We start from the raw sequence: 15,731 nt of genomic DNA, 5'->3' as shown, positions 1-15,731 counted from the left end.
TGTTGTGAGATTACAATTAAGGTGCAGATAATGGAACTCCATGTGTTGTTGCACAGCAATGTTATGGAGAGAAATTGGTTTGTTAATGTTTGTCAGACTGCAAGTTTCCCATAGGAATCAAACCAGATGTTTTACAGATTTTGTTGTATATGTTTGTCTCTATGTTCCCTAGAGTTCTTGAATTTTAAAGTAAAATCTTTTATCCCTCTACTTCATTCCATATTGTTAGCTTGTTTAGTATAATATTTTTTTATTTACACAGAAAAGTTTGTAATTTCAGTAAAATAGAAAACAGTTGTGAATTTGGTAATTTTTGTTTGGGTTATGGCTACGTTCTTAGATGCGTACACATGCTTTAGCGGAGTTCAAGTTGAGTTAAACACAAGCACAGGTTGTTTTAAATGCAAACATAAGCCATAATGACTGCCATGTTCACAATAAGTACAGCTACATTGATTAAAAAAAGATTCGAAGGCACATGATTAATTATTTTTGGTAGTGTGTTTGTTTTCGAAACTTTGGTAAAAGCATAATGATTTATCAACTTTTTAGACAATGAACACATGCACAGCAATGTTGAATCTAAAGCTTTTTATATTCCTTTAAAGAAATATGCTAAAAAGGGAATGGGGCAAGTTTGAGGTATTTATTTGTGGTCACCTTTCTGTTTCCCCTTAGATTCATTATTTGCCTAAAATGTTAAGTTAAGGAAGCCCTATTAATTTGCAAAGGGCTGGCACCCCAACCCCTGTGTGTTCTCGGGTCTATTGACTGGCATGTTGCCTTTAGGCTATATCTTCATAATTAAAACCTCATACAGCCCAATTTGACATGTGGGCGGGGAGAGGTAAAAAAGTATCTACTTTTCTTTCTTTGTGTATAAAAATTTTAACTTGAGCTTTTGAAGTCGGTAAGCATTTTTCTCCAATAAAATCAATTTCCTGAAAAGGAAAGACAAAATATTTATAGGTTAGAGCTAGGTACATTTGGTGGGAGCAATCAACCTGCTAGCTGCTCAGCCTCCACTAAGGTGATTCTTAAAGAACCAGCTCTTGCACATTTAAAATGCAGGCAGTACTGAACTGCTCACTGCTACCATCATTCATCCTCTGTGGGAGATGCTACAGGTAGTGTCTCACCCAAAGAATAAGTTTAGAGGCAAGATAAACTCTTATCCATACCGCAAACTCAACTTCACAAAGCTTAGCCTAATGAACCTTCTTTTGTTTGCCCATAATAAATAGAGACGGATAATTTATATAAAACCATTATAAAACAATTACACATTCCTTTGAAGCCAAACAAAACCACTGTCATCTGTTCACACATGAACATCACGTGAAAGAACAACTGAACAAGCTGTTTATATAGTAAAATAATAAATCCAATGTAGTGATGAAGGAGGAAACTGAGAACCGGTAAGGGAAGTGATGGCTCTTGGCCTCTGTGTGTGGGAACTGAAAGAAAATATAGTCTTGGAATATCCTGTTGATTTCTCATGTTCCCCGTGATGACCTTTGATCTTTATATGATTCAGCTAGTGCAGGCGCTAAGCTCTTGTCAGGTTGGGAGGAAGTTTGACACATCTGTTTTAGTGCGTTGGCAAATACAGAAATGGGGTATGCTGGCATGTTTTCCTTTGATCGGTTATTAGATTTTCTGCAAACGTGTATTGCGGTGCCCTGTGCAGAGCAGTTCAGGTCCTAGGAAGGTTCATTTTATTTTCACATTTCTGTAAGGTCATTCAATATTGCTGGTGCAGACATGGTGGGAGGGGGGCCTAGACCTTTTTAATCCCCTCTAACCTCTGGAATATGTCAGTCAGTCACAAAACAGCAACCATCTTGAGTCTGCAGTCTAACAATGTAATTAGTTCCCATAAGCTCACCTGGAAGCTCAGTGCTGCTTCATTTGTTCACGTTCCACTGTGTTTCATTGGGATCTTTGGCTGAAGCAAAGCTTGTCAATCAAGGCTATATATAACAGCAGCGACACTCATTATCACTTAGTGAAGAAGCGTTTGACAGCAGATAAGAAGTGGTCGGGGCACCCAATCTACACATTTTAGATATGAACACATGAACAGAAATACATTTTACTTATTTAGACATGGGCACTAACTATTGATTTTGAGTTTTGGAAATAGAATAATTATATTTTACTGGTAAAATGACAATTTTTTCATAGAGCCTCCTGATATTTAATCAGATTTTATATTTTGATATTATGAATGAAATCCTCAGTGTACGAGATGGCTTTGGTGCAGAAATATGTTCTATGATTCTGCCACAGAGGAGAAAGCAGCCCTCCACTAAAGGATGTCTTCTTACATTTGCAGGGTCCCTATTCAAAAAAAAATATTTTGCATTGTTCCAAGGACAACTGTGACATTTAAGACATTCCTTCACTTTCTGTCCTAGTGACTATAGGGATCAGGTATTGAGTGAAAAAGTAAGAGTGATTCTCCCGATGAGATCACACAACAATACAATTCTCAGGATCTTGATTGATGTAGTGAATTATAAGATATGTCAGGCAAAGGGAATAAAACTGGAAGGTGGGCTTATAATCAATGTATGATTTAGGTATAATGTAAGTTCCTGATTAAGACAGACTTTGATCGTGTTGTGCAATGGTAAGATCCATGTCCATTTGTTGAGCAACAATGATGTTGGGAGGGATCAAATCTACACTTGTTGCTTTGTCTGTGTCCAAGCTGGATATCAGCTATGTATTACCATTTTAACCACCAGCACAGATCAAAGTGAAAGTGAAGTAGAAGGAAATATATTTCATATGTTTGATGAACTGTTCCAAGAAATGATGTCTTCTGGCATTTATCAGGTCATGTTCTACATAACAATACTCACATGCACTCATAAATACACGCATACTTTAAATATATGTTCATGGAGTATTGAAGTGATATAAATATATTAGCTTCCAACATCCAATATTTGAATCTGATTGGTAGAAGCCCAACGTTTTGAGTTATCATCGGACCAGTAGGAGATGGACAATCCTCCAATGGGACACCTGTTTGAGCTCACTTCTCTGAGATAGCTTCATTTGGTGAATTTCCCCTATGTTCTCTGATGTGTATTTAGGATAGCAAGTTAAGATAAATCTCCCCTCTTCTATAAAACCTTGGGTTAGACACACACCGTAAGGTCCCGTAGCCATGGATGAATGTTTTAGCAAACAGATTTACATCACTTCCGTTGCCTCTATCACTCTCTTTGAATTTCCTCTATATTCTGTTATCTTTTTTTCTAATCCATCCACACCCTCATAATGGATTCATGAATAATTTGTAGTTATTTTAATGTGACACATGTACACTTCCACTGCACTAAGATGCCTCTTGAACTTTAGGCTCATTATTTAAGTATTCTTTTCATAAAACAACATATTAAGCCTATGGAGGTATCCCGCTGTTTTTCATTTTTTTTATTTGTAATGAATGAGCTTCAAGTGGCATAATAACATTTTAGAGTTGCTTTCTGCTGGGAAGGTCTGATATAAAAATGGATGTCAATAGTTGGTTTTGTTAAAAAAATGAGCAAGTGGATTCTAGATTCTAAGGAAGGAAGTTTAGATTCTAAGGAATCTAAAACAAATGGGGAGAAAGTATCTAGTGCTAGCTACTTAGAAAGGAGAAAGTAGGTTAACTCAAACATAAAATAACTGATGATGTTACCGGTACATGCTTAGAACTTCAAGGCTATATTATGTTTGAAATCCAACAGGAAATGAACATGCAGCCTAGTGAAATCTCACTCTCTCTGTTCTTCAGTAAACACTAGGAAGGAAGTCTCTTTTATCACAGCTAAACAATATAACCTGCAATTTATGCATTGTCTGAAATTACAGGAGAATTTATTGTCTATGCAGCTGTAAAACAATTCACCAGAGGTGTTTACAGTCGGGCAGTTGGAGTTACAAAAGCTAAAATAAATTGAAAGGTATGAAATTAAAACTTCTAGAATGTTTAGGATAAAAATGCATTCAGTCTGATTTAATAAAGAGAGTGAAATGTGCAGTTAAAATATCAAAACATCCAGTCAAAATTCATTTGTCACTTATATTGGAGCTGTAAACTGAAATCTGATTGGATGCCAAAGTTTACTGCAGTTTAACCATACACCATTTGTTTTATTAAACAAAGTCAAATTTGTTATGAGTGTTACGATTTTACAATATAATACTCCTGCAGAAATACAATGGCTGACAACTTTTTTTACAAGCTTTGCTTTTTTTCTGCAAAGTGCCCTATGCATGTAATGTGTTTTCTTTGGCGAAATGTTTTCATAGAGAGGGTAATATAATAAATGGCGTTTAATGACACAAAATGAAATGTTTTTCTTAGCTGGAATAACTTGTCAGAGCTTAATATTAAGCAGTGCTTTGGGCGCTGACTAGTAATTGCTACCATGTTGTAGGCAAGTACGCTTACAAGTACTAAACCCATACCACTTATTACTTTGTTGTTTGAAGAATATTTATAAATTAGCAAAGTGAAAATATTCGCTATAGGATTAGGTTTTTATAGAGTGTTTATTGGCAAATAGGTAATGACTTCATATTGAACAAGAAGCAAGTAAAATTTATATGTTAATTAAAAAGATTGACGTGATGGATGATCTGTTTAAACAATTCCTTCTTTTTAAGAAACCTTAGAAACTATTGCATTTGGTGTGAGGTTTGGTGATAGCATAATTGTAAATTTATGCAGGTCTCAGCCATCCCAATGTGGATCTACTTGGAGCCATGTGGGATTTCTTCCTTCTACTGCTGGTCTGAATCTGTCCTGAACTATAAAAAAACAAGTACCTTCTGTAAACAGTGGGGCTACTCCTTCATGGCAAAAGTTATGATTGTTTATGCCTAGCGAACCCATACCAAAGTTTACTTACTTCATCTCTCACAGCCCAAAGCACCTACAGAAGTGGCTGAGTTGGACTGGAAGCTAAGGGCGGAGGTTGTGAGTAAGAGAGGGAATCTGATAAGTAAATCTCCATGTTTTGCTCCTCTTAACATATATGGTGGAAGCTTCACTGCAAGTTCATTTTTTTTTGTTTTTTATCCTAATTTTCAGCTTTAAACTTGCTGGGGCTAGGGTCCAGAAAAGTAGATAATTGGTAAAACCTGATGGTTTTTGAAAATAGAATATATGAATTGTTACTCATAAACATTGCTTTCTCTTTATTTACAGCAACTCAGTGTGGTGGCCGACTAAATGCCAAAGATCCTGGTTACATTACATCACCCGGGTATCCGTATGACTACCCTTCCCATCAGAACTGCGAGTGGGTCATCAGCGCACCAGAACCCAACCAAAAGATTGTGTTGAATTTCAACCCACACTTTGAAATTGAAAAGCATGATTGCAAGTAAGTGCTTGTATTTCTAGCAAAAACCACAGCTGTGAGTGTATATGAGTGTGTGTCGAAGATAAAAACTTTCAACTGCTATATTTTAAAAAATCAGATATATTGATGTATAATCCAAAACATCTACATTTTCATGCAGGTTTCCACAGTATTTAATGGAGGCTAAGATGTGTGAGCCAGATTGATTCCAATATCTGGCATATGCCACATGATGTCATTACTCCATAGATTAGACGAAGCCTTGTATGACCCGCTGGGCTGAGGTTTCTCAAGTCCCAGCACTAAGCTATTGATTTGTATTGATCTCTCATGCACACTAGAGACTTTCAGGCCCAGCATGAGAATGTCGATCCTACTACCCATGAAGCACTATTTATAAAGCTTGTGCATTTTTCCAATCCCCAATGCACTGATGAAGTCATCACAATTCCACCATTTTATAAACTCCAGGGGGTAGCTAACCTGCAGATCTATAATATTTAACCTTTTTAATTTACTGAAAATTCATGTGATGACTAATGAGTGGTATTCAGGGAATATCACAACTTTACCTATATTATACTACAAATGTACAACCCCAGAAGCCAAAGAGTTAAACACAGGGTCAAAAAACACTTTTAGTATGAATTGGGCCTGTAAAACATGTTTTTTTGGCAGTGAATGGGTGACTACTGCTGTCGTCTGTAAGAGTTCTCATGTTGGAATATCCGTAAACCTTAAATAATTGATGCCTTGACCCACATATGCCAGTTTGCATCTGTACTTTTAGATAAAATGCCAAGGCCTATGTTTACTAAATAGGAGAACAGTTGGATGTTAGTAGTAAAAAAAATCCCATGTTTTACAACGGACCAGAATTTCTGTATATTCTTAGGAAATTAAGTCTATTTAAGAAAAAATTAAAACAGATTAAACAGGGTACAGACAGCATTGGTGGTTACGGGGCAACTCCGATTAGCCTAGACAACCCTTCTTCCCTCAGACACATAAGATTGTTATTAGTTCTTACTGTAATTGTATGTAATATATATATATATATATATATATATATATGGAGAGAGAGAGAGAGAGAGAGAGTAAGAGAGAAAGTCAATCCAAAGAACAGGTGCCTTTCTATCAGATATTTTTACCTTTTTCTGTGCAGTGTCTCCACCAAACATCCACCAGTGGTTTAATCAAAACATACCAGTATATCTGATTGTCAGTGTCATGCGCGCTGGTATTATATATCATATACTTTGTATTAAATATGTTATAAAATGAGAACTAAGAAATTCACTGGTTGGCAGTTGAAAGTGAGACTTACTTCTTTATTGTAAGAATACATTTGGGGTTCTACAATCTGATTCTGCTTCGAAAGCTGTTGCTTTGATTCATTAAAATGAGGTCAGGAAAGTATTCGGAGTTGTTAACATCAGCATTACCCCTGCCAGTTTGTATCTGAAGTTCTTTAGAATTAGCATAAACCTTTGCTCCCAGTTGATTTTTTCTTTTGAAGGTATAAAACTCTTAATGCAATAAACAGGCACATTTACTTAGCACACCACTCCAGAACACGGTTGTATGATAACAGTTTGTATATATGGGGTGCTAAAGTTACCAGCTGCAAATTATCATTTTTCACAAGGCTAGAAAAAGGGTGTTAATCGATTTCTAGAATTAATTGGTGAGAATTGCAGCATAGAAAAGGTGCTAAGCACAGAAATCCATAGCTTGAAAATCAGAGCGTAGATGATGTGCACAGCTATGCGTATCCAAAACAAATGATTTGCTTCCTTAACAAAATGTATTTAGAGCAGAATGTAATATTTGATGTCATCTAGCTATATATTTGCTTGAGTGATAGAAGGGATCATAACAAAATAAATTCAAAAGTCAAAATATTTCTTTTTGATTTTTCCCATGATTTAACTCCCATTATTGAACTGAAAGGTACCTGCGATGGAGGAAATGAATCACAAATGTGATAAATGTAATTACATATGCAACCCATTATTGCTTTACTGTACAGGCCAGAAATATTATAATGGATCGTTGCTGAAAAATGGCTTGCTTCAAAAATTCCTGCAAGAATGTTTTTTTTTTAATTTAAATGATTAAAACGTAACGTCACATTGATAAATCTTTTGTCATCAGCTGCAGAATTCTCTTCCATCTAAGCTGTGACTTGAAATGGTTGCAATTCCCTGTTAGTTATAGCCATTAAGATACTATCAGACTTCCCATTTTGTTCACTTTTTTCTTTTTTTAATGATTGCATTTGTCCACAGCCTATCGTTAAGGATTTTGTTACCAAAAGAGTAAGGATACATACACATGTAAGACTTTTGTCATTAAAGAGGATCCTTCACAATCCTTTCCAATGACAAAAGACTGAAAGATGAATTAACGAGCGCTGTACATACATCACCATTCTGCTCTATGGAGAGGGGAGAACAGCGGAGTGGCACCCTGCTGTGCTCTCCTCCCTTCACTTGCATTGTGGTAGTTCATCGCTCGTCGTTTGTGGATCTGCCAGGACGGATCTATGAACGAAGTGGGACGGCCGCTGTACACACACGTCAGATTCCCGTCTGATACTAGCCCCGAGACCATAATCGGACGAGAATCATCTGACGTGTGTTTGTAGCCTCAGAGATGGGAAAGATTTCACAAACAGCGTCCAATTTTCATAACATGACAGACACATAATTTCTCTTAGACTTAGGGAAATTTGCATTACCCTATTTAATGTACAGCGCTGCGTAATATGTTGGCGCTATATAAATCCTGTTTAATAATAATAATAATAATAATTACAACTGAGGTTAGGAATTCATGACTTTAGTAATGACATATAAAGATGACATAGATTCATGGTGTGTTAATTGCAGGTACATTACTGTTTTTTTGTATTCTGTTGTGGCACCTTTATATTGAAAAGCTGAATTGCTTCTTTACCTTTTACATCTATGGGAATGCAGAAACAGAATAAAACAGGTCAAAGGGATGTAAACTGCAGGTAAAATGTGCATGTCAAAGAATTCACAATGATCCCAGACACATCTCGCTTAGTAATAGAGCACTAAGTTCATTGCCAGCTCTCAGTGCTAGGGTGCAGAGATATAACAAATTTATACTGGTCTCATTTAAAACTTTAAAACTCATTTAAAAATGTTTTAAATATGCTACTTTAATTAAGAAATAACCAATGATCCTGTCAGGAAGGACCTTTTAGATACTTTATGTAACTGAACTCCTGCTAGTTTTAGGAACAAACAGAAAATGAGATGTTGCATAATTAATGATATTCCCTTTTTTACTCAACAATAAAAGTATAAATGAGTACATTAAGACAACATATTTTTTCTATAGTACAGATACACTTTGTTTCATTCATTCTTTGTAAATGAAACGTGGGTAAGACTTACTGTGACCCCAGGGCTTGCTTTTATCTATCTCTTGTACTTTCAATGGACTGTTCACTGTTTTTTTTTAATGAAGTGTTCAGCTTTTAACTCTCTAGTTCTTTACTTTGCAGTTGTTCTTTTTTTCTTGTGCTCAGCTATGCAGATTATGGAAAATACATAAAAGTGTGAGCAAAATTCATTTTGATACAAGCCAATTAGATGGTAGGCTGGAGTGTAAGTAAATAATTCATCTGCAAATGATTTAATGGGCAAGCATCGTCTTTTGGTTCCATCAGATTTGTCTGATTGTGTAAGAATATTCAATTAGTTTTAATGATTAGGAAATACTGTAGTTCAGTAGTTGTCCTTAGTCATTACATGACCATTGCCTATATCTGCGATTTGGGTATAGAACTTTTATTAACTATCTGATAGAGGGCAGTTATTTTTGATTTATTCATATGCAAAAAAATAAAAATATATGTAGTTCAAATGAAATATCAGCATCTTAATTGTATGTTATTACTTATACTCTATATTTGTTTGGCATCTGCTGCCCTGTATTGAATTTTAGAATGTCAATTTACATTGCAACTTACTTTGTAAAACTTTTAAAAACTTTGGTAAAAACTGTACAAAGCAGGTAGAAATGCATCAAAAGGTGAAAATGTGCAATGTTTATATATAGGCTCCTTTGTTAAAATTACGGATACTCTACTGGGGTTCGGGATTGATAACTGGAAAGCAGGTTGGCGGCAGAGTGTAAGTGGAGTTGATCCTTACTGTATATTCATAGGATGTCAGTGTCTGTCTCTGGGGTTTTTGCAGCACACATTCTCTAAATTACACTTTGCTTTTAGAGAAATCTGTAGGGATGTGTGTTCTCTAAACATCCCTTGCTGATCCCATTCATGGCAGACTCTCTATAAACTGCATTATCTGAACTTCCCTCAGTCCTCTGTTATAAATGCATTTAACCCATTCTTTGTTAAGACTTTGCAAGCTTTCCAACATATAGATATGACTTCCTTGGCCATTCAGGTCCAAATAAAAAAGTTAGTATGTCTCAGTAATAATAGATAAATAAAGATTTCGGTGGAAATGTTACTGGTTTTAGAAATGGCTGTGATTGAATGTCAGCGTGTCTGTCATGTAACCTCTGATATTTGATCTCCACAAAGACAGCCGGATTAGGGAGTTAATGGGCAGTGTTTGTGTGCAAGCAGGTATGGACATTGACATTTTACCATTGTCCAGGCTGTGAGCTTGTATCAAAGATTCAACCCCCATGAGCTTCCCTCCTCCCTATTCATCCAGCCTCACTCCTTTGCTGAATGTTGGATGATGTGTGGACTTCTAATAAAGTATCGCAGGAAGTAATTGATTCCTTACAGGCAGAGAATTCTTCTGGCTGGAGGATCATTGAGGCTGAACAAAAAGCAATAGGAGGTGAGAATTCCTGGTAAACATGCCTGGATAGGATGACAGGCCAAGCAAGTAAGGTCAAGGGGGTTGGAAGCAAGAGAAAAAGTACAGAAATATAACAGAAAAGCAATACAGTAACTTTTTTCAAATATAGCAAATAAAATGAAGTTTGCATCAATGACACCAATGACAAAGTGCATTGTTGTGCTTAGATAAGGAGATGTCTTAGTGGCGTATGAGATTTTCTCACCTTACAAACCAACTCTGGGCCTTAAAACACCCCTTTGCAGTCCTAGCACGTATCTCGAGGTTTGATTTTACATTTTAACTAATCTATCTTTAAATGTGTTGTGTAGATAACTATATGAAGAAGGTTATCACTTTCAGCGTACTGGGTCTGGGATGCCAGATCTTTGTCCAATTTGGCTTAATATCCATGTGTGGAAAGGAAGTAATAGACCAGTAAAAGCACCTGATCACATCTCTATCAGTCATTACCAAAGCCTCTGATGCTAATTAAACATGGCAGTCACTCAAGGCGTGCAGATGCAGCAATTTTGCACAGCCTGGAGAGCTTCTCTAGCAAAACATCACAGTTAGCCACATAAGCCTACAATGCAGGCACTCAACCTACGTTAGTAAATGCACTTATATAGGAATTATGTATGTCCTCCTTACTGTGCTAGGTGATGGTAAGAAATTTTTTGTTCCATTCATGCAATCAAACATAGGTTTAGTGAAAGACAAGAATGGATCCCTTCCACTACAGTAGTTTGCATCTTGCATAAAATATATATGTCCCAGTCTATTCCCCGTGTTAGGAATCATAGTCAAAATTAGCTTATTTACATGTAGAAATGCATGTTGACAAAGTCAAAGTTATAGTATTTGCTATTGATACTAATGTTCATCTTTAGTTTATATATATATATACATATATGAAGACATGAAAAAGAAAATCAGTAGTGTGTTTCAGTTACAGAAAGAAAGTTAGAAAACAAATGTATTCTGCTATGCAATCCCTTCGTAATGCACTGTGCCAAGGATGCACCCTGTATTGTATGGGTATTTGTAACATAGAAATTCTATAAAAAAACCTGTATATGTAAAGATGAACCCCAAAACCATTACAGTTTCCCATAAAATGAGATGTCCCCCCCTAAGTTACCCTGAAGCTGCCAAGTAGGTGGCCCTGCTGCTAATCAACTTTTGCCTGATTAAGTCCCTCTCCTTTGATGGAGAAGGATGTTCCAGAACTGGTACTCTGGATTAAAAACTGTAATTAAACTCCAGTGTAAGCATATTTATAGAGATGATTTTAGGGACAGAAAAAGCTTTAATTAAAGTGTATAATATCTGAATGACAGTTCGCGTAAAACCCAAAATTAAACACAGGCTTCATCCGCCAGCAGCTGACAGCATTTAAGAAGTATTTCTTTTGTTGTCCCATACATTGCAATCATCTCAAACAAGTCTGCATGACGTGGATATGGAATGTCTTGATTGCAGAAATAAATGCTTGGAACATGCAATGTGCAGCATAGTTCTGGTCCCAGTGTGATAGCTGGCAGTGATGGCCGCTACATAACAGTTAAATAATGTGCTCACATGATAGCTATTTATCCACTGATAGCATCATTTCTACATCCTAACTTGTCATGTGCAATGTGTTTCAGTAAGGAGTTTTTCTCTTTATCTTTTTTTTCTCCCTGTCTCTGGCACTGCCTGATAAGGAATAATATCTGAGAGCCCTGATTTTATAGCTGCACAGGAAGAACTCAGCTTGTTCTACTCATCCAACTTTCCTGTATGTGAACTCTATGACTGGAATAGATCTATGTATTAATTACATGTTACACATATATTGCATTTCTTTGTGTTTAAAGTGGCTTTATTTTTCTAGCCTAGCCAGTATTCCAGTCCGGCATGACGCCCCCCTAGTTGTTTATTGTTTATCCGGCCTAATTGAATTGTCGTTTTATCGGGTGTTCCCGCGATATCATCGAGTTCCTGCACAGTAACCCCAATTTCTATGCCTAAAGAGCAGAAGCAACGTGCAGCTACCAGTCTCCGAAAGGTTGACCTTGAACATTGTGTCTTCAACCCCGAATGGACTGACAAATTATTCTTTGTCCAACGTGGCAACAAAGCCCTGTGTTTATTGTGCAATGACACCAATACCACTTTTAAGTAGTCGAATCCCAAGGGGCATTTCGATGCCAAGCACGCGCACACGTAGAGAGACTACACCGCGGAAGACTGAGGCTGCTCGCTTGCAGTCCAACCTTTCCTTGGACACCTTGTTTCTTCTGGCCTAGTGTGCCTTCTTGACCTCCTGAAATTGCCTAGTAATCCAAAAAGTTTGCTGACCCCTGTTGTAGGGGTTCCCCAAGAGCTGCAATTCAAGGGTTTTGCTTGAAGGGTGGACTGTTGACTGTTGTGGGGTTTGCCCTATTTTGGCCATATAAAGCATAGTTAGCTTCATTTGCTAATGCATACCATCTAACATTCTGAGAAAAGGGTATCATTTAATACAAAGTATTTAGTGAAAGGACACACTCCAACCACATCCCTATACAGAATTTATACTCCAAGAAATATTGGTTAAGGCCTTAAGTGCTTTTCCAATGCTACTACCTTTTCTTGTATATTGTCTGTGGGACAGGGTCTGGGCTGCTGTAGCATAATTAAATTAATAGGAATATAATAGAGTACTGCATGCTACCAGTCAGAGTCAATATTATATGTATGAAGACGTGCTGTTTTTTTTTTTTTTTCATTTCTGTAAAAGTTTTGTCAGTCTCTTAGAGACACCTTAACATGACACGTGAATTGATAAATCTGAGTCATTCTAACTTTTCACCTTATTGTACCAGGCGAAAAGCTAAAGTCATGTCAACGCCTTCGTTTTGCTTATTTTCACAATAAAAAGTGATGTAAATGAGGTGTTAGCATTGCCAGAGAATTCATTCAGGTGTCAACGCCTGCAAGTTTTCTCTTCCAACAGCATTATCACACAGTGAAGCAGGTGGTATGTGTTACTACTTTTTTTTAAACGCATTTCAGGCTGTGTGGTTGAGTGGGTAGATGCCTTTTTAAAAGGAATAAAATCAATGATTCATTGTCTACATTTCTTTCACAGTATGTGTATGTATATATGTATATATATATATATAAATATATATATATATATGTATGTATCAATATCAGAAATAGCATAAGAGAGAAGGCTTGTCAAATGCAGGCCAACTGTTACATTATATACATGTCTTTAGGAAGATGTATAGGGTAGTCATGGGCTCATCTTGTAGCAAAAAATTGTTAGGTGTATTAATATTCATAGGATGGAAGTATTTCCAGAAAACTGATCGAAATCACAAAAAAACACACAAATCTGAGAAAAATATATGCGTCATATATAGTAGTTGTCACTCTGCAATCAGGAATCATACCCACAGTTTTCATTTTCAGGCTTGCTTCCTTTATCCTACTACCATTTACTTTCCCTCCTAGGGTAGCAATGTTCACTCACCGTCCTGTAGTTATGAAAAATTAGCATTATTCCCCAGGACAAAAGTGGGACTACAGAACAGGTTCCCTCATTTCTGCTTCAGATCAGTTTATTATTGTAGCAGGAATAATAGTACACTTATTGCACAAATATAACAAAATCCTTTCCATTTCATATTTAACAAACCAAAGGGGGCTTCACTTAAACTAGATCAGCATTCACGTTCCACTTTGTTTCACAAACACGCTATTCTCCCACCCCACCGACTGATGGAATTTGAACCCAGTACCCCACCGCCATAGCCAAAACCCAAAACCCAAAACCCTTTAGCTATCCAATATACTGTATATTGCAAGCATCATTTATTTTGTTTTGTAGCGCCGGCTGCAGCCAGCTGTTTGTGTTGATGTAACCAAATCCGTATCACTAAAATGCTCTGGGTTTACACCCACCTACTCTTACTGCATAGTAAACTTTGCAAGAGTGATATTTATTTATAGCCACTTTGTTCTAAAATGACTCTCTGAGCATCCAAATTGACGCAATTCCCCCCAAATGATTCTTTAGTAGCTAATCTTCCTTTTTTCTCAGTAGTGAGTGACTGTTGCTTTACCCGCAGTGTTACCATTCTTCATCAGTATTGTTTATCCATGTGTGTTTTTATTTAAATAGGGCCACACAAGTGTAGAGAAAACACAGGGTGATTCATTGCTTTCACTGTAATAACACTGTTTATTTTTATTTAAATAAAGTGTTGAATTTGTGAAACATCTGAAATAAACCCATTCTGAGTAGCACAATAAAATGCAGACATCAGCTCCATTCAAATACTCTATAAAAAAATAAAGCAAAAACAAAGCATTTTTCAAGCATTTCTCCCAATTCTTATACGCAGGATCAAACTGTGAAGTTGCTATTAGGGGACTAATATACAATGAAACTCTACAACGAAACGCTGAATGCCTTTACAGGTTATAATAACCGTGACACAATATGCAGGATATAATAAACGGTGACATATTTTTACACATTCATGCGCATGTTTGCTGGCAGACTGTAAAATAATGTTTAAAAGTGGCACGGATGGCTACGCTGTGGAGCTTAACATCTTCTTTTCATGCCGCAGGCACACGTTGGAGCAGGGAAAAGAATATTCCCACACTGTTAGAGCTGTCTAGCAGATCAGTCATCTTCCAGGAGATTGCTTAGAAGATAGCTGCTGAGTGAGAGGAACCCACAGACACAGCTCTGTCATGTGCAATATGGCTGTAGTCACGTCCCCATTGCCATGCAGAGGAGCAGAGTGTTCCTGAGTGTTGATTTTCAGGTTGCCCACCCTTACTGAGCCAGGCAGTTGTCTTACAAGGTGGTGTCATTGTAAACAAACAACCAAGGGGGTCTGGGAGTGATTGAGAGGCAGCTTTACATGGTGTCCCCATGTCATTCTCAGCAGAAATGCTGTAGGGAAGGATATGGACGCAGACAGCTGTCAGTAAATTTAACCCCTGCTTCCCTGGTACCATTAACTCCTCACCGGAGTATATCTCTACCTCCGCAGCACTGGAATTCATGTATTATTCAGCTTTCAAAAATGTCTATAGATCATTGTCTTTGTGAGCACAAAGTAAATATTTAGCACGGCATTCAATATCTAATTAAATCTACGGATTACTGTACATAGAGGTCTGCATATATATTATTCATTAAACATTTTTTTTCCTCTGGATGCATATTTGCCAATGTCAGCTGGCAAGTGAACCCATATAAATGATGGAAAGATAGGAGATTCACAAAGGCCGAGATTATATATATGAAGTAAATGTTTGTATTTGAGTTGGTGTATATTATTCAGTCTGATATCACTTTTATATCACAGCCCTGGTAAATACTTCCATTGGGGGTCAGAAAAGTTTAGGTAAACCACTGTGTACACCAAAGGATGAGTCCGTAGCAGACAACAGGTATGATTATTTCTGAGCAGTACTATACAATAATAGCTGTATCCTGGTGCTG

General features: G+C 36.9%; 1 protein-coding gene across 3 annotated transcripts in view; it reads left to right on the top strand.

Moving 5' to 3' along the window:
* NRP2 (neuropilin 2) overlaps window positions 1-15,731 on the top strand; it is an 80,351-nt gene that overhangs the window by 19,158 nt on the left and 45,462 nt on the right. For all 3 annotated transcript variants that reach the window (XM_072418714.1, XM_072418713.1, XM_072418715.1), the window contains exon 2: window positions 5,216-5,393. In XM_072418714.1, the coding sequence (XP_072274815.1) occupies window positions 5,216-5,393 (178 nt within the window). The remainder of the gene's footprint in view (window positions 1-5,215; window positions 5,394-15,731) is intronic.

This window comes from Pyxicephalus adspersus, chromosome 7 (genome assembly GCF_032062135.1).
Source record: "Pyxicephalus adspersus chromosome 7, UCB_Pads_2.0, whole genome shotgun sequence".
In the NCBI taxonomy this organism is placed as follows: domain Eukaryota; kingdom Metazoa; phylum Chordata; class Amphibia; order Anura; family Pyxicephalidae; genus Pyxicephalus; species Pyxicephalus adspersus.
This window is presented reverse-complemented; position numbering and strand designations above follow the sequence as displayed.